Genomic DNA, 23,170 nt, shown 5'->3' on the forward strand with positions numbered 1-23,170 from the left:
CAAAAATGCTGGTACCCTCTGTCACATTGCAGGCAGCAGAAAACTGAGGACGAGTGGAGCTGCTGCGGATGATGTAGTGGTCCCTGTGGCTATCACTTACCCAACCCCTTCACTCTGCAGAGGAGGAGACTGAGGCCAGCCATGCTGCGACACTGGAATCATAATAACTAACACCTACTAGGCTCTATCCAAGTATTAAAACCCATCTGATCATTACAACAACCCCGCCAGTCCCTGTGTTGTGAAAGAGAAAGATTACCTAACAAGCTCAGTGACGCCTGCTTGGTGATGACAGGGTCTGGTCCAGGACCTGTACCCTGCAGTTCCCTCCTGGACCGGCCCAGGTCTCCCTCTTCCCACAATGCCGGGAGCTCCCTGCTGCCCTCCCCAGGCCCCTGAGCTGACCCGCAGGACTCCTACCTGGGTCTTCATGGTGTTCTGTGTGGACACGAAGAGCTCCATCTCCCCTGCTTCGCCTTTGGGGACAGCAATGGTGCAGTGAGTCTCCAGGTAGAAGTGCTCTTGGCCACCGATGTACAGCTCACCTGGGAAGAAATAAGACACCCTGAGCTGCTGCCGCAGACGGAACACTGTGCTTAAGGGGTGTACTTGCCAAGTACCCAAGGCAAAAACCAACTGCTCACAGGTAACCTCTAGGTTCCCCAGCTGGTGTGAAAAGGGGTCTCAGTTTTACTAGTCCGGAAGCTGAGCCCTCCACCCCAATGGAGAACCCAGGATAAGACTGAAATGTATCAAGCATGAAGCTCTCCTCTTACTCCAGCTAGTGGAAATCAGAGTTTCAAACTGTTACTGTAACATTTTGGAAAAGATAGAGAAAGATCAACAGATGTGATTGAAAAGCCAAAAGTACCTTCCAGAACTGTAGCTATCTGGCCAGTTGCACAACAGACAAGGTAGAAAACAATTCCAAAAAGGGTCTCATCAGCAGCTGTGCCCTGGGGTGAGAGTTCTGGGCCTCATTTCACAATGCTGACTGTGGAGGGGGCGGGGAGCTGGAGATGGGTGACGATTGCCTGCAGGGGGACCCGCAGGGCCAGCAGTCCACGGGGTTAAAGGCCTGGCAGATCCTGGCCATTAACTTCCCTAGACAGTCTTCCAAACCCAACACACTGCGATCTCTCTAGGATCATTTAGGTGTGTCCAGCCTAGAGTCCGGAGAGTGGAGACGATGACTGAAGTTCTTCCCCAGCCAACTGTCTACTATTTTTTTTTTTCCACAGATATCAGAGGAACTCTTTAGTTCAGAAATGACAGGAAATCACTTCCCTACCCCAGCACTCAAGGTAGAGCTCTTGAATTTCATTCGTAAGCCAGAGCCGGGCCATCCCCACCGCTGTGCGGTGCAGCTGTACCTGAAACCACGTTGTCTGCTTCCGAAAACCCCTTCTTCAGGTTCCCTTTCTCGATCTTCACCTCGGGTCCATAGAAGGAGTTGTTTTTTATCGCATCCTGAGGATCGGAAAGAAGCTTCAGCAACTTGACTGTCAGAGGGAGGGAGGAGGTTTCCGAGTGGGGGCGAGGGGCTCCCAGAACTGTTCCCTCTCTTCTCACACAGCGGTCTCTACAAACTTCTCAGGCAAATTTAAAGCAAGCTCACGTGTAGCCCAGGAAGATTTATTCCTCAATTCCCTTAAGTAGAGGTGGACAACCTTACATCTTGAGGAAAAGCAAAGAATCCCTCAAAGACCCAAATGGAGCTGAAATTGGGTAGGAGGGACTCAGTGTGGCCTTCAGTGGACTGAGTCTAGGATCACGACAGGGAAGGTTTCACAGGACCACACACAATCCCAGGGCTGCACGATATTTAAAAACCTATCTGGTCAAATCCCACCTGCTGCTCGAATCTCCTCTAGAGGACCCTGCACAGTGTGCTTCTAGAGGCGGAGAACTCGCCCCTCCTCGGGCAGCCCATTCTCGGTTACCTCAATGCTGATAATGGCTGGGAGTTCTTCATAAGTGATTTTCACTCCTTGAGCTGCTCTCTGTGCGTGCTCTGGGGTGTCGGTGACCACAGCACCAATGATGTGTCCAACACAAGTCACCTAGGAGTAGAGCCAGACTACTGAAGACCATCACCAAGCTCCTCATAAAGCCAATTATTTTTCATTGTTCAAAAGGGCAAAAAGGAAGTCCCCTGCCCCCACAATGTCCTATTAAGGCACATCTTAGGAATGCTCTGGGGCCTTTTCATGTCCTTATCCTGTTATTTGGGCTGTGTGCTCCTTCCTACGTGTCTCGAGTCTGTACAAGTAGAATGGAACTTGGAAATGACTAGTATCAGGATGGCAAACTCTCTTCATCTCAAGGGCCATTCAGATGATTTCGTACTGCCCGCCTGTGGAGAAGCTGCCCGGGAAGAACAGGGCGATGGAGGCGTGATGTCTGCCCGAACAGCAGAATGGGAGGGGTGGCAGCACGGGCTGTATCTGTCAGCTCGGGCCCACCACCCCCTTGTTCTTCACACAGAGATGGAGACCCAGACGACAAGGTCACAATTGTCTGGTTACCAGACTGTGATTAAATCTGAGGCCCTGACTCCCATTTTCATTGTCTTTTCACCACCCCACTCCCTTATCTTGTTCCCCCGATCTCCACCAGCAGCTCCTCAAAGGCAGCAGCCATGTCTTCTATTCATCTAGATGCAGGAGCAGCAGTCTCCAAATGCTGGTTCTTAGACTTGATGACTCACAAACTAGTGTTTGTGTTAGATTTATAGAATAATAATTATTGTTTTCTTTGCATTTAATAATTTAGTTCCTATAAAAGCTTAATGAATTTCCTTTAGAGATCATTTGCTTTCAACCTACCCCAAAAAATAAACAACAAAAACGTGTCCAATGCATCACTTTGGAATACGAGTTTTCTGACAATAGGAACCAATACTTGGCATGCCTTTCTCTGACAACTACTTCTTGAGGACCCTGTTAAGTTATTGTCTTAATTTATTGCTGAATTGAATGATTTGCACTAACCATAATGTGAGCAGTGCTCCTGGGGGCTCTTGAAGTTTCTAAATCAATTTGTTTTTCTATCAAATGCTCTCCCTCCGGAGTCCTTGTGTCCTGGGTCTATAGTTTTTCATTTGCTTCTTCACTTTCACAGCAATAACAAGGTGTGTTTGCCCTTCAGCAATACCGACCCACTTCTAATTTGCAACATTTGATCTGTATTGGAATTATAAAGTGACTGAGAACTACTCTATAAGTGTATGGATTGTTGTAGCAGCTGTCTTGAATGTTTGGAAACATGGATTTTGGCAGAACTCCATATATAGTTGAAATCAATAGGTGGACTTTCATGTAAGTGAATTATCAATACACACATAGTGGTGGTATTGTGCTTTCTATCTGGTTAGTTTAGTTAATGTATTTTTATTTTCTTTTAGTAAAGGAACTTAATATTGTACCCTTAAGAACCTGATTGTTGCCCTGGCTGGTTTGGTTCAGCGGTTAGAGCGTCAGCCTGCGGTCCCAAGAGACCTGGGTTCAGTTCCCGCTAAGAGCATGTACCTCAGTTGCAGTTTGTCCCCGGCCCTAGTTGGGTTGTGCAGGTGGCAGCCACTCGATGTGTCCCTTTCACGTCAATCTCTCTCTCTCTCTCTCTCTCTCCTCTCTCCCTCCCACTCTATCTGAACAAAATATGGAAAAATGTCCTTGGGTGAGGATAAAAAAAAAACAAAAAACCTGATTGTTTGTTCAAATATAATCACCAGCTTTTTCTTAATGCCACTTAGATTCATACCTTTATGTACAAACAGCAGCCATCAATTAAATAAACATATGTAGACATTAAGCTAAAATTAAAAGTGCTACCAAACATATTCTATCTCTTTACTGGTTGTCCTGAATACGGGCCAATTGAGTGATGGCAGCAACATGTGCAAACGTATAAACTTTTTAATATGAGGGATTTGGAGGAATGCACACAAATTAAAACTTAATACTCATTCCACTGACTTCATATTTTAAAAATCCAAGCCATACCTTATCCTTCGCAAAGACTGTTTCATCATTACCGATTCCAGTTTCGTTACTCCCGGGAATATCATCAGCAGAGATGAAGCAAACAAAGCCTGGTACCTTCTGGGCTTCTGAAATATCTATACACCTGCAAGAATGAACAGTGTGTGGGAATGCTTACCACGTGAAAGTCCATGCTGGGTCCTGCTGGGAAGATAAGATGAAAAGGACAGGCCTGCCTTCGTGGGCCTAGCACTATGCCCTGTTCCGGGGTCCAAGCACAAGGGAACTAAGTCATAGTGAACAGCCATCTAAATGCTGGCTAACCCACCTCGCAGCTGGAACCCATCGAGAACGAGCACGTCGGGGCCCTCACTGTGCCACTCACCCAATGGACCAACATCGGCACAGACACCTTCTCTCCCCACCTGCACAGAGCTATCCCAGAATGGCAGGCACCTCAACCTGAATCCAACAACTCAGACCTCAAAGGGAGAATGCCCAGAGAGCTCATCAGTTACCACAGTCTGAACTCTGTCCTGCTCTCGCTGGCCCAGGTCCCCGTGAGGAAACAGCAGTCACCTCAGAGAAATGTATGGGAGCCCAGGTCGCTGCAGTGACTACCAAGTAGCACCCACTCCCCACCCCCACGTCCACTCAGACATCCCTCAGATGGAGCAAAGTGTCTGCGTGTGGATAGTGTGGGTCCTGGCACTGCCAATGTGGGCTCCAGGCAAACACAAAGGCAAATGACTTGACCCCAGCACTGGAAACCTTATCATTGTAAACAAACTTTTTTTTTCAGGGACCTGGAAGAGTCTCATCGTTTCTGGAGCCTTTCTCCAGGCGAGGAGTATGAGCAGAGGAAAGACCAACGACAAGGAGACCCGATCCCAAATCCAAGCAGTGGTAAAACTCAAGGAGGGTCGTTCCTAGCCATTCTACTCAGCAGGGTGGTGACTAGCGCCCACCACCCGGAGACAGCACAGCCCAGCTGCGCATGCTGCCTGGCTTCGAGCTGGCTCTGCCGCTTCCCAACCATGTGACCTGGGGCAAGTAACTTACCCTGCCGGAGCCTCAGTTTCCTCAGCTGAAACATGGACATAATAATAGGACCTGCCTATAGGTTTATTGTGAGGAATGAATGCACCAATATATGTAAAATGCTTTAAACCAAAATGTGGCAAATATTAAGTTCCATGTAAATGATAGGTGTTATTATTGTTGTTACTATTATTACTATTATTATTGAGGTGTCATTCCTGCTGTTCAGGTTCCCAAAGTTCCACAAGCAGCTACAAGTGACTATTTTCTGCTAGGTCTTTTGTGGACAGTATCACCAACCCTCATGAAAACATCCTATTACACAGCTATGGGGAAACTTAGAGAGATTAAGCATGCAGGCCAAGGTCACAGTCGCTAAGCCCTGGAGCAGGGATTCAATCCCAGGTCCATCACGCTAAGGCCATGCTCTTTCCTTTAGTGATGACTCAGATTCTTCTGAAATTTTACATGGAAGTTTAGCCCAATATCCAAAGTGCAGACCTAAGCTGGTCCTTTAAGGGTCTCTCAGCAGCTCCTCCCTGCTTTTAGGGTCAAGTGGATCTCCCTGTGCAGCCCTCCGAGGCTTTGCTGATCTGCCCCACTTACCTCTGCACAGCCTCCCTCATCCCCCCAGGCACCCCGACCCCTAACCTCTCCTACTCCTCTTCAGGCTATAGTTTTAAGATGATCGCCATCTTCCTCTAGACCGAAAGGGGTGCATTCTCCAGTGTCTGGCAGGGTGTTCCCAGCGCCCTCCTCTTCGGGTGCATTTACTACACTCACTTGATTTTGGCGTGGGCCCGGGTGCTGGTGACCAGCCGGAGGGACAGCTCGTTCTCATAGCGAGGGATGTCATCACAGTACACGGCCTCCCCGGAGGCCTGCATGGCCGCGGCCAGGTGGGGCAGGGGACAGCCCACTGTGTCCTCCTCGGCCTGACTCTTGGGTACCTCCTGGAACAACATAGTTACCCATCAGGCTGAGCTGTGGAGGACGCTGTGCTCCTACAGGCCCGGGGAAACCGTTTCAGGCCAGGTGGCAAAGCAAACCTGAAGAGTACGAGTGGAGAGTGGGGGGGGGGGCAGGTGGGGGACAGAAAGGCGGCACATGAGCAGTGGGGAAGGTGGCCACAGGACCACCGCAGACAGGAACAGAAAAAACGGAAGAGGAACCTAAATGTCCATTCACTGGGGATTGGGTAAGTAAATTATGTTACTTTCATACAATGGAATAGTATGCAACTGTGAAAACATACATACTTCTGAAGAATTTTAATTAAAAGGAAGGAAGCTCATGTTAAGTGTGACAACAGGCCATAAAACATTATGTGTATGTAATAATAATTTGAATTTCATAGTAAAAGAGAGCATGTGTTACAAATATAGTCTATACATGTCCGTATGTGCAAAAAAATGTAAAGTAAACAAAAATGTAATAATGCTTTTTCTCTTGGAGGTGAGATTTTGGATGATTCTTATTTTCTTCTTTATACTTTTCTGTATTTTTCAAAATGTTCTAACATGTATTTATTTCATAATAAAATTCTGTTTTATGTGTTTTTCAAAGTAATAATAATAATAATGGCTAATAGTTATTGAATGTTTGTGCTATTCCAGGAACTACCTAAGCTATTTACTTTTACTAACCATTTACTAACCATCCTCAAAACCGTCCTCTGAAACAGGTGCCATCATTATCCACATTGGGGTGCAATTAACTTGCCCAAGAGGCACAGAAGATTGAGGAACTTGTCCACGCTTACATGGTTATGAAAACGCAGAGGTTGGATCTAAGTCCAGGCTGTCCAGCCCCCACGTTCATGCACTGAACTACACTCTGGAACAGGGGTTAACTACCTGCAGCCTGTGAGCCAAATCTGATCCACTGCCTGTTTTTATCATTAAAGTTTTATTGGAACACAGCATATTCATTATGTGTTGCCTCTGGCTGCTTTTGTGCTACAATGGCAGAGTTGAGGTGCTGCAACAGAGATCATATGGCCCACAAAATCCAAAATGTTTCCAGGAAAAGTTGACCCTTTACCTAGTGCCTCTCAAAAAGCTTCTGTTGACGGAACATTGTTTTTTCTTTGTTGTTCTTCTGTTTTGTTTGTTTACATGCTCCAGAGAACTCTTGACTCTGCACATTAGTCCCACAGAGGGGCCAGAAAAGATAAAATGGGGAAAATCTCTTTCTTTAAGGAGCAGGTGAAGATGAGAGTAATCCCAAGAGAAAAATTTAGGTGAGTAGGAGGAAAATAGTTCCACTGACATGAATGTAATTCCCATTTTCTTTACTGGGCACCTACGCACCACAGCAAGGAACTTCAGCACCTCCATGCAGTTGAAGAGAGTCATTTGCCAATGGTCAGCATCATCTGACGTGGTCTGCAAGGATCCCTAATATTAGCCATACACCATCCCTACTCACCTGGAAGAGCTGGACGTTGGCTGGTGAGTCTTTCTGAAACAGTAAGGTGGCACTGGCAAAGGTGGGCTCCAGTTTGCCACACTTCTGTGGAGGCAAGATAACAGAGGTGACCTTGACTAGTTCCATCATTGCCCTGACCTTGGTTGTCCCCAACTGTTTCCCTCATCTCCTCAACTGACACTCCTTCTAGTACTGGCTGGATCTATCTCAATATCTGAACGTGGGCTCTGAGAGCTCACTTTTTAATCACAGTTTCAACCTCTCTGCCCCTACCATGCCCCCTGTATAATGAGTGGTTCCCACTCCCTCCAGCACACCTAATGGCTTCCCTCCTCCCTGCATTTATTTTTTTTATCCTCACCCGAGGACATTTTTGCATTTATCTTGAGATAGAGCAGGAGGGAGCTAGGGAGGAAGAGAGAGAAAGAAACATCAACGTGAGAGAGACACATCAAGTGGTTGCCACCCACACGACCCCAACTAGGGGTGGGGACAAACTGCAACCAAGGTACAACCCCTAGTGGGAACCAAACCCGGGCCTTTCTGGTCCGCGGGCCAATGCTCCAACCCCTGAGCCAAACTGGCCAGGGCTCCTCCCTGCATTTATACATGCTGCTCTCTCTGTTGGCATATCCTTCTCCCCCAGCCTTCCTGGAAAAGTCTTCCTTTTCCTCCTCAATTCTGTGGAAATAGTTAATGATATGGCAAATGTTCACAATATAATCTCAGTGGAATCAAGGGGGAAATATAACTCTATAAGCAGCATGACCCCAAATTTATTTAGAAACAATATGTACAGATCAAAAACTAGTAAGATATATGGAAGGATGGAGGAAGGTCAAATAGAAAAAGAGAGAGATGGAGCAAACAGAATGAGACAGATGGACAGATAAATGTAGGAGAAAGGTCAGAGGAATAAGCAAAAATATTAGCAGTGGTTTTCTCTAGGATCTGAAAGTAATTTTTTCTTTATACAATTCTGTATTTTTTTAAGTTTTCCACAATAAGTCTTTGTTACTTTTATATTCTGAAAACAGGAAGTATCACGAGAACTTTTAAAAGAGGAGTTTCGCTCTGGTGTCCCCACACCTGCGAAGCATTCTCCCCTTCTGCTTCCCCAGGCTCCGGCTCCGCAGTTGTCACCCTAGACTGGCCTTCATTGACCATGTTCTCTCCCACGCTCGGCTGCCCACTGTGCCTGATGTCTTAACTGTATAAAAGGTGGACTGATCTGAGGAACTGGGCCCACGTCAGCCAGCACCCTGTCCTGAGTGCACATTCTTGCAGTGGCTGTAGAGGCCTCACCTTCCGTTCTCACTCCATGCTCTATGTTCTCATCACACTCTGGTCCCCATTCCAACTACAAAACCACGGCTGTATCAGCGCTACTGCTGAAGGATCATCTGGTCTACCCGCCCCCTTTTGCAGATTTTATAACTGAGACTTGGAGAAAGTTGTGACATATTCAAGTTCTTACATGAGATTATGACACAGCTGGGACAAGACCCCATGTCCCCACCTCCAGCCCAGTGCTCTGCCTCTCAGCCACCCAGTTGGCTCCCATCTCTGTGTGGCTCCCTGGGCTGTGCCCCCAGTCCTTGCTCCTCTGCCTCTTATTGCAGAGGAAAGAAGCAAGCTCACCACCTGGTTCACAGCACTCTCACCCGGACCAGCTTCCCAAGTCCCCGAACAAAAGTGCTGCGGAGAGTCTGCGCTCGGCCCAGGCCCCCCACTCACATCTTCCGGGTGCTCCTGGCCCAGCTTCTGAAGCACCGTCAGGTAGAACTTGAAGAAGAAGCTGAGGGTGAGCGTGCGCCGGAACTCCACCATGCCGCCGGGGGCGTCGGGGGCCAGCTGCAGCTCCTCTGCCAGGCCTGCACACACCTCCTGCAGCAGCTTCTCGTTCCAGAAACTGCCGGAGAGCAGGGGAGAGCGCTCCTACCCGCCCTCAGCACAGGGCCTCAGAGTCCTCTGAGCCTCAGTTCAAAATGTGGCTCAGAGGCTTATAGTCATGTAACTCAGCAACTCACTTAACCTCCTTGAGCCTCAGTTTCCTCATCTTTAAAAACAGACACAGCCCTGGCCGGTTTGGCTCAGCAGTTGGAGCATTGGCCTGAGGACCAGAGAGTCCCGGGTTCAGTTTCTGCTAGGGGCACGTACCAAATAAATAGATAAGTAAATAAAATAAAAACAGATACAATTTTAGCCTGGCCGGTGTTTGAGCATTGATCCATGCACCAAGAGGTCACCAGTTCGATTCCCAGACAGGGCACATGCCCAGGCCATGAGCCAAGTTCCCAGTGGGGGGCAGGATGGAGGCAACCAATGGATGTTCTCTCTCATCTATCTCTCTCTCTCTCTCTCTCTCTCTCTCTCTGTTCCTCTCTCTCTAAAAATCAATTAAGAAAATAATAATAATAATAATAACAGACACAATTTTAAAAGACCACAAAGATAATAAATCTATGAAGTCCTTATAATGTCTTAAGTGCTTTTTATGAAACACCATTTTTAATTTAAATTAAAAAGTGTAGTTGGAAAACAGTATACTCATTTTACCAATGAGCAAACTGAGGCATGGTTGACTTACTCTATTACCCACCTAGTGAGTGTTGAAGCCAAGAACTGGAACCAAGGAGCCAAACTCCATAGTTAAGCTTCACCTTCCATTCAGTTATGGTAAGGATGACACAGGCTAGTGCCAGTGCTCGGGACAATTACTGCCTTAGAGTAGCCAGGGTAATCGGAACAGCCGTAAGGACAGTGCAGCCGGGGCCATCGCAATGACAGCAATACCAGCAGCAGCAGCAGCAGCCGCAATACCGGGAGTGGTGATTCTGCACCGGCAGCTGCAGTGCTGATGGAAGCAACAGTAACATAGCAGTAGAAGCGGCAGTAGTGGTAGCAATAGTGATGGTAGCTGTAGCTGTGTAGTAATAGCAATGGCAGTAGCTGCAGGAGTAGCGATGGTAAGTACAGCAGCAGCAGTACTATTAGTCAGAATGCTACTAGTACTTGCGGTATTCGCAGCAGCAGTAGTAACCATGGCAATAGCAGTAGCAGTCGTAGTAGTAGCAAGAGTAATGCTACAGTAGTCACAGTAGTAGCAGCAGCAGCAGCGGTAACATGGTCACAGTGGTTTTTATCTTGCTGTCAGCTCTTACTTTGACAGCTGCTTCCGAGTGGTCTTGAGGGCTGAGATGGTTCTGTAGGACATTCCGCCATAGCAAAGGGCCAGCTCCTTTACCTGTGTGGTTCCTGGCTGGAATAGGACTCTCATGCCGCAGGTCACCTTGGCTATGTCGTCTTCTCTCCGGGAGGCCTGCTTAAATGCTGAGAAAAACTCGCCCTGAAAAGAACAGAAAGGCACCTGTTTCCCACCCTGTTTTGCAAGGACTACAGGCGGTGAGCCTGAACCCGGGGCTGGGGAGAGGTGAGGAGACGGGACAATGCAGTCAGCAAGGGGCCGTGGTGGGCATCATAGATCGAGGCATAACTATCACATTTGCAGAAGTTCCGCGTGACATACCCAGAATCTGGGAGGGTCAGGATTTCTCCCTATTAGTCAGGAAAACTCAAGTCAGGGACAAAGAAGAATGGGGTGCTTTCAGCCAACCAGGAGGGAGGAGGAAGGTGTTTTCACAGTCTCCTCAGAAACCCCGAGGCCCACACATCTTCGCCATCCTGGTGCCCAGTATCAGAGCACAAGGCGGGAGGGGCTGTCCCGTGACATGCCGCTGTGTGAAACCACCTTCAGCCGGCCGCCCCCTCGCCCATGCTGCCTCTCTGGCCTCTGGGGGTGGTTAGAAATCTGCTCCGGGCAGAAAGGATCGCACACTGAGACACTGACTGCCTCTGTGCTTTGATCATCTACGTCCTGGCTCTAAGCGGGCTCTGTCTTTGGGGATAGGAGCAAAGCAGGAGTTACTTTCCAGGTAAGAACTGGCTGCCCTCGAGCCCTTTCTGTCAGGTTCACTTGAGGTCTGACCTTACCCTGGCACCACAAATACTGATTCACGTCCAAGGTGGCAGATTTAAGGAAAGGTTCGTTGGAGAAAGCAGGAGACACACTGCTGAGATCCAAAATGACCCCAGCTTGTTTGAAGAAGCCATAGAGACCCATCCTGAGGCTACTGCCAGTTCCCAAGCCTGGTGTGGACATGCGCTGAGGCAATGAGCCCAGACTCTGAGCTTGGTTCCAGCTGCCCCCGTCGGGACGGCGCCCGTCCCAGAGGCCTTTCCAGTGGGGTGCCCTGAGGTCAGAGTCAGCTCAACGGTCCTTTCTTAGAAATCCCTCCCAATTCTAGGTATCGGCAGCGCCTTTCTTTCATGAAACACTTCTTAGGTCCCTTACCTTGCAGAATAAAAACTGGGCAGTACTAGGCCTATTTTTGCCTCCTTTCCCAACCTCATAACTTTTTTTTTTTTTACTGATCTGTGAAATACAAAACTCGGGGAATCACCGCTCAACATGGTCTATAAGAACAAGCTGGAGAACCATTAAGAAACCACCTCAGGGATGTAATTGCTCTAATTTAATTAGCATTTTCATTAAGGAGGTTAAAATTAGAAAGACGAAACATGCCTTGTAACATTCGTTCAAGCGCTAGCTGCGGTGGAATGAACACGCTCCTTTATCGCTGGTTCCCCAGCTGCTCCCAGATCACTTTTCAAAAAGGCCCATCGTGGGACGTGCAGCCGCTAGGAGAGGTGAGCGTCACTACAGGTGAAGGCACCCAGGCCCAACAGGAGCCGGCAGCCAGAGGCATCCTCACCTGCTTGAACGAGCTGGAAACCTCGTGAACAGAGATCCTCATCCACGCGAACCCAGAGCAAGGTCAAGGAATAAACACCTCGTTAAGCTCAAGGTCAGCATGTGAGGATCTGACTAACAGGCAGCTTCTCCCCTTAGCACACGAAGCCCACACTTCACTGAATGAAGTCGAGTGTTCACTGGGATGTGTCCTTGAAGCCGTGTTGCTGGCTACCAGCTAGTGATCTCCGCTGGCTCCCAGGCATCTGCCAGGAACCTTCTGAATTACTTTTTAGTCCTCACAATAACCTGCTCAGTAAGTAACATTGTGCCCATTTTACAGATGAGAAATTGGGGCTCAGAAAGATAAAATGACTCACTCAGGAGCACACATCTTGATCTGTCCATGCTCTGTGCCCCCTACCCTAAAACTTCTCATTGTCCAGAGCGACATGTCGTTAGTAAAGGCAAAGTTCAGAGACAAGAGCCTCGGTGTTCAAGTTGAGAGATGCTAAGGTTGGTCCCAAGGCTGCCTCTGGTCCCCTTGTCTGGAGCCCAGCAGGTGCGGGGGTGATTCAGACACAGCATCTCACCTCCTGGCTATAGGGAATCTCAATGGAGAGTAGGACCTCTTCCGGACTTAGCAGGGTCTTTCTGTAGGCAGGGAAGAAGGTGTGGTCCATTGGAATCGTCCTCCTGGTGCCTGTACAGAGGCAAGATGAAGAGGGACCGATGTGAGAAAGCAAAGGGCAACCCACCAGTGGGCTTCTGCATCCTGGTCTCTGGCGCACAGTCTACGGGACTGGATGGCACAACTGGGGTCAAGGTCCTCCATCTGAAATCCCTCGGCAATGGTGTGCTGGTGAATATTTAACAACCAGCTCTTGGGTAGGGCTCGATTTGCTAGTTTCTGTGGTATAAATAGCCCCACCATAGCCAACTTCAAGCTACCAGAATGACGTAGCTGCTTGTGAGTTAGAAAGAGGCTAACAGAGTTGACTCCGCAGGCCTGCTATCCTCTGAAAGGTTGGCCATGGGCTGTCCTCTGGGAACTTGGCTCTCAGGAGGGTTCCTACCAGTCCCTGATAAGAATGGCTCATGGTTTGCAAAAACAACATGGTTTATGCTGAACACCTGCTTTCCTTCTGGGCATCTGGACTTCGGAAGGGGCCAGCCGAGCTGTGTGGCCAGCCCTCCATCAGAGCCCCCGTGGGAGCCTCTAACGAGCTCCCCCCAGCAGCTGCACTGCTCATGTGTTGTTGGGTCAACGTGCTGCTGAGGGAGTTAAGCACGTCCTGTGACCACTGGGAGAAGATTCTGGAAGCGTGTGCCTGATTTCCACTGGACTTTGCTCCCTCTGCCTTTGCCCTTTACTGATTTCACCGTGTGTCCTTCTGTGATAAGTCATAGCCATGAGTACGACTATACGCTGAGTCTGTGAGTCCTCCTGGGGAGTCATCAAACCAGAGGTGGGGGTTGGGGAAGGTGCACAGTACACACCACTATATAATCTTTTCTCTGCAGGCACAAGAGATGAGCGTAACCCCTACAGCGTAGATGATAGTAAAACCAAGTAAAATAATTAGAAAGTGGTCGGTTTTGAGTATGCATTACCTTTGTTATTAATATAATGTATCTCATTGGAAGTGTATATAATATACTTTTTAATAATGGCCATGTTTGACAACTGCTGAAAACCCAGAAGTCAGCTGTGGGGAGCTGGTGCACTCTGGCCACAGCACACCGCTGGGCAAGGCACCTGGGGACAGAGCCTGGTGACTTCTCAATGAAGAAATGGCCCAGCTCTCCTGGCCCCCAGCATGAGTGATCCCTTGTAGCTTCCAGGAATCCAAACCATAGAATAGCTGGGTCAATGAACTTTGGACTCTGTTTCTCCAGAAGGTAACCTATTTAGTGAGACTTTCCCCCCCAGGACCCTCTGTGAGGCAGCTCACCAGTGGACACGATGGTCAGCTTGGCCCCACAGGCCATGAACACCGGGTTGAGGTCGGAGATGGGGCTGGCGGTGATGATGTTGCCTCCGATGGACTAGGACAAGCAGAGTGTGCGTGAGAGCCCGCCCAGGAAGCCCCTGCTCACCCCGCTGGCTCCCAACACGGGGCAGAGGGACAGCACTGCCGGAAGGAGACCTGACCTCTAGCCCTGGAGTCACGCCGCACAGCGAGAGCTCCCGCACTCAGAGACCGTGCAAAACTCGGGATCCAGACGCTTGGGATTGGGCCCAGGTCTGAAATCTACCGGGCGGTGAACCTCAGTGAGCCGGAGTCAGCACCTTGGAATGTGTTTGTCTGTCACCGACCTTTTTTCTGAAAGGGTTAAGGTGATTTATCACAGAGGCCATATCGAGTTGGAATGGCAGAATCAGAAGATAAAGATCAAGGAAAAAGAGGAGGAAGATTTAAGGATGAACAATTGGCTCTAACTGGATCTGAGCTTCCTGGCATCTTGGCATCTTGGCAAGGAGGTAGGGAGAACCGGACCCAGGGTTCTCGTTATTGCAAAAGAGGAAGCAAAGCAGCTGCACAGTGAAAACAACTCTTCCCGGAGTAGATTCCAGCGCAGCTGGGAACTCAGTCCAGACTTCTGAGTTTGTATCTCCTCATCTACAACCAGAACTGGCAGGTGGTGGGGGCAAGGTGTGGCAAGTGGGAGCAGGCTGTTCTGCTTTAGTTTGTTTTTTGTTTTAATTTAAAAACCAGGAGAGAGAGAGAGAGAGACAGAGAGAGACAGAGAGAGAGAGAGAATAGGAGGGCTAGCTTTCCTCCCAACACCATCAACAGTTATAAGCCTCAAATGGCACCAGGTGTGTGAACACCACCTGTAAACTGGGAATTTGGGGGCTAGTCTGAAGGCTGACTGTGACAGTCAACAGGTGGACCCCGCCCTCCTCTCAGAGGAGGTCTACCTCTGGTTCTACCCCCAAATCTGAAAGGCAGTGCCCCTCCCTGGTTTGGCTTCTCCCTAACTTATCTCTCATGCACCTGCTGAGAGCCTCGGCCAAGTTGAGAAAGAGGGGACAGGAGGCTCTGTCTCTCCAACCTCAGGGAGAAGCCGGAGTCACAGTGTCAGCTGGGGTGGCCCACAGAACACCTTCCTGAGCATCTGCAGGGCTCCACCCCAGCCCTCCTGAGGGTGAGGCCCAGGAACCTGCGTCGTTAACAAACACCCGGCAGTTCGAAGCACATAGTGTGAGGCCCACGGGGTCTGCAGCAAAGGCCAGACTAGCCTCCCTGCCTTGTGGTGAGGGCCCTGTGCCCTGGGCCTCGAGGCCCCTGACCAGGACTCACCGCCACGGACTTGACCTGCTTCCCGGCAAACCAGCGCAGTTGCTCCAGGACACCTCTGAACACCTCTGTTTTGTGGACAGGAAGCTCAGCGACAGCGTCTTGCAGGGTCTTTTCCACAGTGCTCAGGGGGCAAGCAGCTCCAAAGGAGATTCCTGGGAACACATGCTCAGTATCACAGCGATCCCCTTCCCAGCTGAAAACACCCTCACACAGAATCTCTGACGCTTTACAGCAACCTGAGTGAGGCTGCGCCAGGACTCACATCCTTATATGGATGAGGAAAGCAAGGCCCAGAGAGGTTAAGTGACTTGCCCAATACCACACAGCTAATAAAAGATTCAAGATTCAACCCCAGGCCTCTTGTCCTACAACCAGAGCGCTCTTACCTCTAAACCAGAGGTTCTCAACTCAATAAAATCAGATCTCTGAGGGTGAAGTCCTGGCTTTTTTTTTAAAGCACTCAAGCACTCCCCGCCACAGACACACACACCTGATCCCTGGCCCACCAGCAATTCTAATGTGTAGCCAGTATTGAGAACAACTATTGGGAATCTCATGGCCCTTGCCCACTGGCACCCTACCATGGATGCTCCGTGGAGGAAGGCAGTGAAGGGTGCCCTTTCCCCTGAGCAGGGTGGCTTCAGGACAAGCAGGCTACAGCAAGAGCCCAAGAGGAGGCTATCCTAGCACCCATCACCTCTGTGGAACCCATCCCCAGCATCCCAGCCCCTCTGGAGGCTCAGGTGAACCTCTCCTCACCCTCTGGTCCGTGCTCCACTAAATTCAGCTCCGGAATCCAGGCTGGGCTGACGATCACAGGAAACAGCCTGTTCTTAAACTTCATCTCAACGCCTTGGGAGAAACGGGAAGCCTGAAGTTAGGGGCCTGGTGTGTGTGTGTGTGTGTGTGTGTGTGTGCGCGCGCGCGCGCGCGCGTGTGTGCGCACGTGTGTGCATACATGTATGCATGCATGTGTGAATGTGTGTTTAGTAACAATGTTAGAAAACACAAGACATTAAAATATGTCAATAACCCTCCTAAGCTCTACATAGTTTAACCCATTTTACCCTCACAATAGCCCTGGGAGACACTCTGATTTTCTGTTTTAGATGAAGAAACTGGAACCCAGAGAGGTTAAGTTTCTTGCCCAAATTGCACAGCTAAGAATGGGCACATTTCAGTACTTGGACTATTATTAGAGTTGGGGTATAACAGTAATAATAACATGAAAGCCTAACATTCAGACAAAAGGGAAAATTGAGAGAAAAAACTTCAAATCTGCTCATCAAGGTAGACAGTCTGTGAACACACACGCCCTGTTCCTCAGGCGGTTACACAACACCCCGCCCAGCCCCGCCCACAGGGCGAAGGCAGGAAAGGTTAACAGAGAAGTGACTGCATCAGCCCACAGCCTCCCTCTCATGTGCTGTTAGGGTTTCTGAAGGGAGGCCCCGGCTTTGGGGAGTCTGGCCTGTCTGCGTATCTGCTTCCGGGACAAAGAACGCAGATGGAGACAGTGAGTCTTGATAAGCTTCTCTCTGCACCCAGCTTGCCCAGCGCCTGCCCCAGTCGTGGGGGTTACCCTGTTGAGTGTGTATAAGGGAGGAGGAGGTAGAACAGATGGAGTGATCTTAAGAAATATTTCTAATCTGAAGCTTATAAAATCTGGGGGAATTCCTTTCTCTTGGAATCCAACGGTCCAGGATGCTGTATGACTCGTGACCAGCAGCGTGTCTATGTCAGGGACCTCGAGCAGTCTTCCCGACAGCCACTCTCCACGTCCACTCATCCACCTGGACCACGGCTCTACAGGCCATAGGATCACATCACTTGAGGGGGTCTCACAGGCCCCCTGCCATCCCAGTGTGTCACAAAACTGTGGCTGGGGACTCTGTACCACACTTGTGCTCACAAGGGCATGGCCAGCTCTGTGCTCTGTCAGCTGGAACTGAGCCGAGCCCTCTTCTCTGGGACTGGAGATCCAATCAGAACCCAGGTCCTTCCAGAACCAGAGCCAAAAATCTCTCACAGGCTGGACGTGGCTGCTTAACACATGTCAAGTTCCCCCCAAACCACAGGTCCTCTAGGGTAGACCTCAGCTGTGCCAAGATCCTCAGTCCTCACTGGGCTGGCCCAGCCAGGGTCCGAACTGGACGGAGATGCGCAGGGACCTGGACACCTCTACTCCTGTCTCTTCAAGCACCAGGACCAAGAGCTGCACAGCTCGAGTCTCCCTGACCTGTTGGCAAACCGTGGGCCTCGTGCCCCAGGCGGAGACACCAGCAGAGCAGGTAGCCATGGTCGTCAGTGACACAAACAGCCACACTGGGACAGCTCCTCTCCTGTGCCTTACCTTGGCGGCTCCAGAACAGGGTGGAGAAGAGAGCGACACGTATGGAACCCCCCACATCCATCAGGCGCCAGCCTGGACATTTTACCTACATCGCTCCCTCCTGCCTCAGACTGGGAGACACATGAGGGAAGAAACTGTCCGATTGATCCTGGCACCCAGTCCCCCCAGAGTACTGAGCACAGAGCTGGCCTCTGGAAATGTTTATAGAGAACCGTCCTCAAGATCTCAGGTAATGCTCAGAACAGCCCTGGAGGGAGGTATTATTCACCCACATGAAATGGGAAATGAGAGCAGAGGAGAGGTCATTTTCCTGAGGACACACAGCCAGCAAGGGGTTGAAGCAGGTTCGTGTGGCTCCAAAGCCAGGGATTTTGCAGAAGTTCAAGTGCCCAGGGTTCCTCAGTGGGTCCCTTGCCCCCCGGCAGGCCCCAGGGCCGCCCCAAGCCCTTACCAATCTCCGTGTTCCCTACCACCAGCTTGGCCTCGGGGTGCTGCACTTTGAGGTCCAGCAGCTCCTTCAGGGTGGAGACCTGGATCCAGGTCACACGCTCCCCTTCGAATCGCAGCTGCTTCTGAGGAGTGTCCTTCAGCCTCTGGAAAAGGTCGTTTCCCAGTGAGCTGTCCCCTTCCCAATACCACTCCCAGGGCCCTGGCTTTAAGTCCACAGGGGATCAACTCTTCTACTGACTCGCTTAGTACTGAATTCAGAATGAAAATACGTGTCCAGGAGAAGTGGGGACCACCATGGGCTGAGGCAGGGACTAGGTCGCAGCTCTTAGATACATTATCGTACTGGGTCGTTGGTGGACTGGGCGGAGGAGGCACTGTGAGCCCATCTTTTACAGGTAAGGGAGGAACCTGAGGATCAGGGAAGGTATGTAACCTGCCTAAGGTCACTAGCCACAAGGCAACCTGAACTGTCCCCCCTGCCTCCGGGAGGAGCAGTGGACAAGGTGTGGGAGGAAATGGGGTGCAAAGGAAGGGGTGTCTGAGGGAATGCAATGCAGCTGGTCCTAGTGCGTGAGGGGTGACGCTAGGAAAGAAAACCCAGACTGACAGTTTTTCAAGATCGCACGATCTAGAGAAGGATATCCGGGCGGCCCGATGCCAGCACCCTTCTCTCTGGCCCTTGAACTCGGGAGTCCCGTGTGCGCGACAGCCCCTGAGAAATCTGCTCGAGAAGCTCTGAGGGTGGCTTGATTCTTTCCTCACCATCAGTGTCGAGGTGAAGGATCAGATCATCAAGGTAAGAAAGTGGGGTGAAAGGAGAAACACAGAGCTGCAGGCCGGGCCATGCCCTTTGTTTGTTTGCTTGTTTGTTGGTTGGTTTGTTTGATGAATGGACTGCTTACCGAGAGAAGATGGGTTGCATGAGGGCTTATGCATTAGATTTAGCCAGGAGGTCAACAGACACTTCTGCAGCACCTGTTATTATACACAGGGTGTCTGAGAGATCCACCTCCTGTCCCCAGAGTGACACGTGTGAAAAGGAGAGAAGTGTGGGTCCCTGTGGGAGTACGTGACAAAGGGACTTGACCACTAGGTGTCAGAGAAAGGAAGGCAAATTCAGGCGGAAACCTGAAGGACAAGGAAAACATGAAGTTCCCCCGTGGGTATGAAATAAAGCAGGGCTCCCGGGGCTCATGGCACAGAGCCTCCGTGGGCCTTTCCCTGGGGCATCACCTACCAGCAGCTCTGGGGGGAAGATGGGCTCCTGAGTAGGATCCAAGGGCATGAACTCCTCTGGATTGAATAAAGATGGCGAGAGAGTGACCTGCTGGGGAAGGAAACAAATGTGTAGTGCAATAGCTCCCCCTTTAAAATGCCCTGTAGGACCAACCCACACCTTGTCCAAATGAGCTCATTCACAGCCCCCAGCAGGCTGGTGGACGGGCAGATAGCTCCTGGAATACAGGAACAAGGAGGTCTTGCCTGAGGACCTGGGGCTAATGTGTACATTCACCACCCCTTTGGTCTGGGCATAACTGTATCCCCTTCCAGCTACCCTTGCCAAGAGTGTGGAGACCGCCTGCTGGCTTCTTTGATCTGAGATTGGCCCCCAGACTTCCAGGGAGAGAAGGGCCCACTTACCATGTGGTCTTTCTTCTGGTTCATGCAGCAGTTTGGGTTTTCCCCATTTCCTCCACAGCATCCACCATCCTGTAGAGATGACCAACATTCACACGAAAATATTTGCCAAGAGTTTTTGCAGAAACTAAAGAACCTACATTATTAATGTCCAGTGAAACCCAGCTCTGACGCCTGTGCCAGCATCAATAGTATCAGTAGACACCCCGTCCCAGTCCTCGAGCCTGTGCATGGAGGGAAGGCCTCTGCTTTAACTACTTCCTCTTGCTTGGTTAATGTAGACTAACTTGTGAATAAACAAGATCTCTCCTGGAAGCAGCAGGGAAACCTAATGTTAAGAACATTTCTCGGGGACTTCCGGTCAAGACGGCGGCCTTGGTAAACGTGGTATCGCGTCCTCCCACAAACACATCAAAGTTACAACTAAACTACAGAACAACCATCATCCAAAACCGCCTGAAATCGAGCTGAATGGAAGTCCTACAACTACGGAATTAAAGCAGCAGCCACATCCAGACTGGTAGGAGGGGCGGCAGCGGACGGGCTGGTCCCACACCCACGTGTGGCGGATAAAAATCAGGAGGACACCTCGGCTGGGAAGGTCCTTCCTGAGGACTGAGGGGTCCCCGTCCCACACCAGGTGCCCCGCTCATGGTTCCAGTGCCAGGAAGAGAGTCCCCATAACTTCTGGCTGGAAAAACCAGCGGGAACTGAGGCTCAGGGAGGCTGAAGCAGCTGGAGCCCCAGGCAGCTCCTTAAAGGGCCCGCGCACGGACTTATCGGACTCTCTCCCTCTAAGCTCGGAGGGGAGGCAGCTCGAGGGGCGCCAGAGACATCCAGGGAAGAACTGAGCACTTTGGCACTGGAGCGAGGGCTGGAGAGGGGGCTTTCTCCGGGACAAACGTGCTGTCAGAGGCCTTTGTTCCTTCGGTGAGCCCTTCCCTGGGGCGGCAGACAGAGCCAGATCTGGGACTCCAGCAACCTGGCTCACACTGGTAGCCCCACCCTGGTGATTCCCTGAGGCCCTGCCCCACCCCACCCAACTTTCAGGCCCATCCAAGCTGTTGCCAGTTGCTGAACCATGGGATTGGCTTGTCTTGGATCCTGCTTCAGGTTTTTCCCAAATTCTTTCAAACAAGCAGCATCTGGTCTCAGCTAGCCCCATACCTCTCGTTAAGTAATACACTGAAACAAACACAGGGAGGCACCCAAAATGAGGAGACAAAGAAACAGGTCCCAAATGAAAGAACAGAACAAAACCCCAAGAAAAGAACTAAGCGAAATGGAGATAAGCAACCTAATAGATGCTGAGTTCAAAATACTGCTTATAAGGATGCTCAATGAACTTAGTGAGAACCTCAGGGAACTTAGTGAGGGCCTCAAGAGGAATAAAAAGGACAAGTCAGAAATCATAGATGCACAGTTTGAATTGAAGGAGGCATTAACTGAAATAAAGAATAATTTACACAGCCTCAATAATAGAGTATGTAAATCCAAGGAGCAAACCATCGATTTGGAATATAAGGAAGCAAAAAATGCCCGATCAGAACAGCAAAAAGAAAAAAGAATCCAAAAAAATGAGGAGAGTGTAAGGAGCCTCTGGGACAACTTCAAGCGTGCCAACATTCGCATCTTGGGGGTGCCGGAAGGAGAAGAGCAAGAACACGAAATCGAAAACCTGTTTGAAACAATAATGGCAGAAAACTTTCCTAACTTGGTGAAGGAAACAGACATACAAGTCCAGGAAGCACAGAGATGAACCCCAAGAGGCCCACACCAAGACACATCATCATCAAAATGCAAAAGGTTCAAGACAAAGAGAGAATCTTAAAAGCAGCAAGAGAAAGGCAGCTAGTTACCTACAAGGGAGTTCCCATAAGGCTGTCAGCTGATTTCTCAAAAGAAACTTTGCAGGCCTGAAGGGAGTGGCAAGAAATATTCACAGTGATGAAAACCAAGAACCTACAACCAAGATTACTCTATCCTGCAAAGCTGTCAATTAGAATTGATGGCCATATAAAGACTTTCCCAGACAAGAAAAAGTTAAAGGAGTTCATCACCACCAAACCGTTATTATATGAAATGATGAAGGGTCTTTTTGAAGAAAAAGATAAAATATATGAACAAACAAAATGGCAATGAATACATATCTATCAACAATGGAATCTACAAAAAAATGAACAGAAACATTCTCATAGATACAGAGAACATTTTGTTGGTTGCCAGATGGGAGGGGGGTTGGGGGAATGGGTGAAAAAGGTGAAGGGATTAAGAAGTACAAATTCATTGCTAGACTGACAAACCTCAAAGGGAAAGGGGTTGGGGGGTGGGAAGAAATAAACCAAAGAACTTATATGCATAACCAATGGACACAGACAAGAGTGTGGGAAAAGGCGGGAGGGGGGGCGGGAGGAGGGAGAAGGGGGTCAATGGGGGACAAATGTGGAATATCTGTAATACATTTTACATTCAACAATAATGATTAACAAAAAAAGAACATTTCTCCATAAAGATGGGTCCTACTTTATCAAAACATATCTTTATGCTCATTTTCCCTTTCCAGCGCTGCTTCCTTAGGAAGCCACCTGTGGCAGAAATCGCCTTGGTTCTCTCAGCACTTACGAGCCCCCTCTTCTAGAGCACTCAAGTTCTTGTCTGGGCACCTCCCAAGTGGGAGTCTTTGTGGGGCTCCTGACAAGAATGCCCAAGACTGCTCGCTGGGTCCAGAGATGTGTCCAGCAAGTGTGTCTGATGGCCTCCCCACTGCTTGTCAGCCACCTCTTACCAGAAAGCTACGCGCGCTGTCTTCCTCGCTGCGGGCCTGCTCTGGCGGAAGTGTGCAGACCTGATGACCCATTACCTCTCGGGGTCCCCACAGCAGAGCACGGAGCCCAGATTGCCGCCTCCCACCTGACCGATCTGCCCCCAGGAAAGCAGAAATCTCAACTCAGGACCTCGAGAGACACTCCAGAACCACGGAGTTGTGCTGAGAGGCCAAGTGGGGAAAACTGCCAGGCACGGCCCGGCCACATTTCCAGGGCAGCCGATTCCTGGAGGAGCAGAGCGGGGGCAGTCCTACTGCATATGAGTCCCAGGAGACACCATTCTATCCCGAAGTTTCCCAAAGGATGAGTCACAACCCAGGACCGTTCCCAAGAAGGCTCTCAGAGGGCCATGGGGGCCAAGGTGTGGCCTCCGTGAACTTGAAAGCAGT

The 23,170-nt window shown here is 50.0% G+C and overlaps 1 protein-coding gene across 1 annotated transcript in view; it reads right to left on the bottom strand.

The window, feature by feature from the left end:
* XDH (xanthine dehydrogenase) overlaps window positions 1-23,170 on the bottom strand; it is a 58,927-nt gene that overhangs the window by 19,131 nt on the left and 16,626 nt on the right. Inside the window, exons 7-21 of the mRNA XM_036262826.1 lie at window positions 19,960-20,028; window positions 19,556-19,642; window positions 18,320-18,461; window positions 16,275-16,367; window positions 15,516-15,667; window positions 14,163-14,256; window positions 12,801-12,910; window positions 10,619-10,803; window positions 9,192-9,366; window positions 7,455-7,538; window positions 5,808-5,977; window positions 4,005-4,128; window positions 1,944-2,063; window positions 1,374-1,470; window positions 421-545 (exon numbers count right to left, since the gene is read on the bottom strand). Coding sequence (XP_036118719.1) covers window positions 421-545; window positions 1,374-1,470; window positions 1,944-2,063; window positions 4,005-4,128; window positions 5,808-5,977; window positions 7,455-7,538; window positions 9,192-9,366; window positions 10,619-10,803; window positions 12,801-12,910; window positions 14,163-14,256; window positions 15,516-15,667; window positions 16,275-16,367; window positions 18,320-18,461; window positions 19,556-19,642; window positions 19,960-20,028 — 1,827 coding nt within the window. The remainder of the gene's footprint in view (window positions 1-420; window positions 546-1,373; window positions 1,471-1,943; window positions 2,064-4,004; window positions 4,129-5,807; window positions 5,978-7,454; window positions 7,539-9,191; window positions 9,367-10,618; window positions 10,804-12,800; window positions 12,911-14,162; window positions 14,257-15,515; window positions 15,668-16,274; window positions 16,368-18,319; window positions 18,462-19,555; window positions 19,643-19,959; window positions 20,029-23,170) is intronic.

Source organism: Molossus molossus, unplaced genomic scaffold (genome assembly GCF_014108415.1).
Source record: "Molossus molossus isolate mMolMol1 unplaced genomic scaffold, mMolMol1.p scaffold_m16_p_15, whole genome shotgun sequence".
Lineage (NCBI taxonomy): Eukaryota > Metazoa > Chordata > Mammalia > Chiroptera > Molossidae > Molossus > Molossus molossus.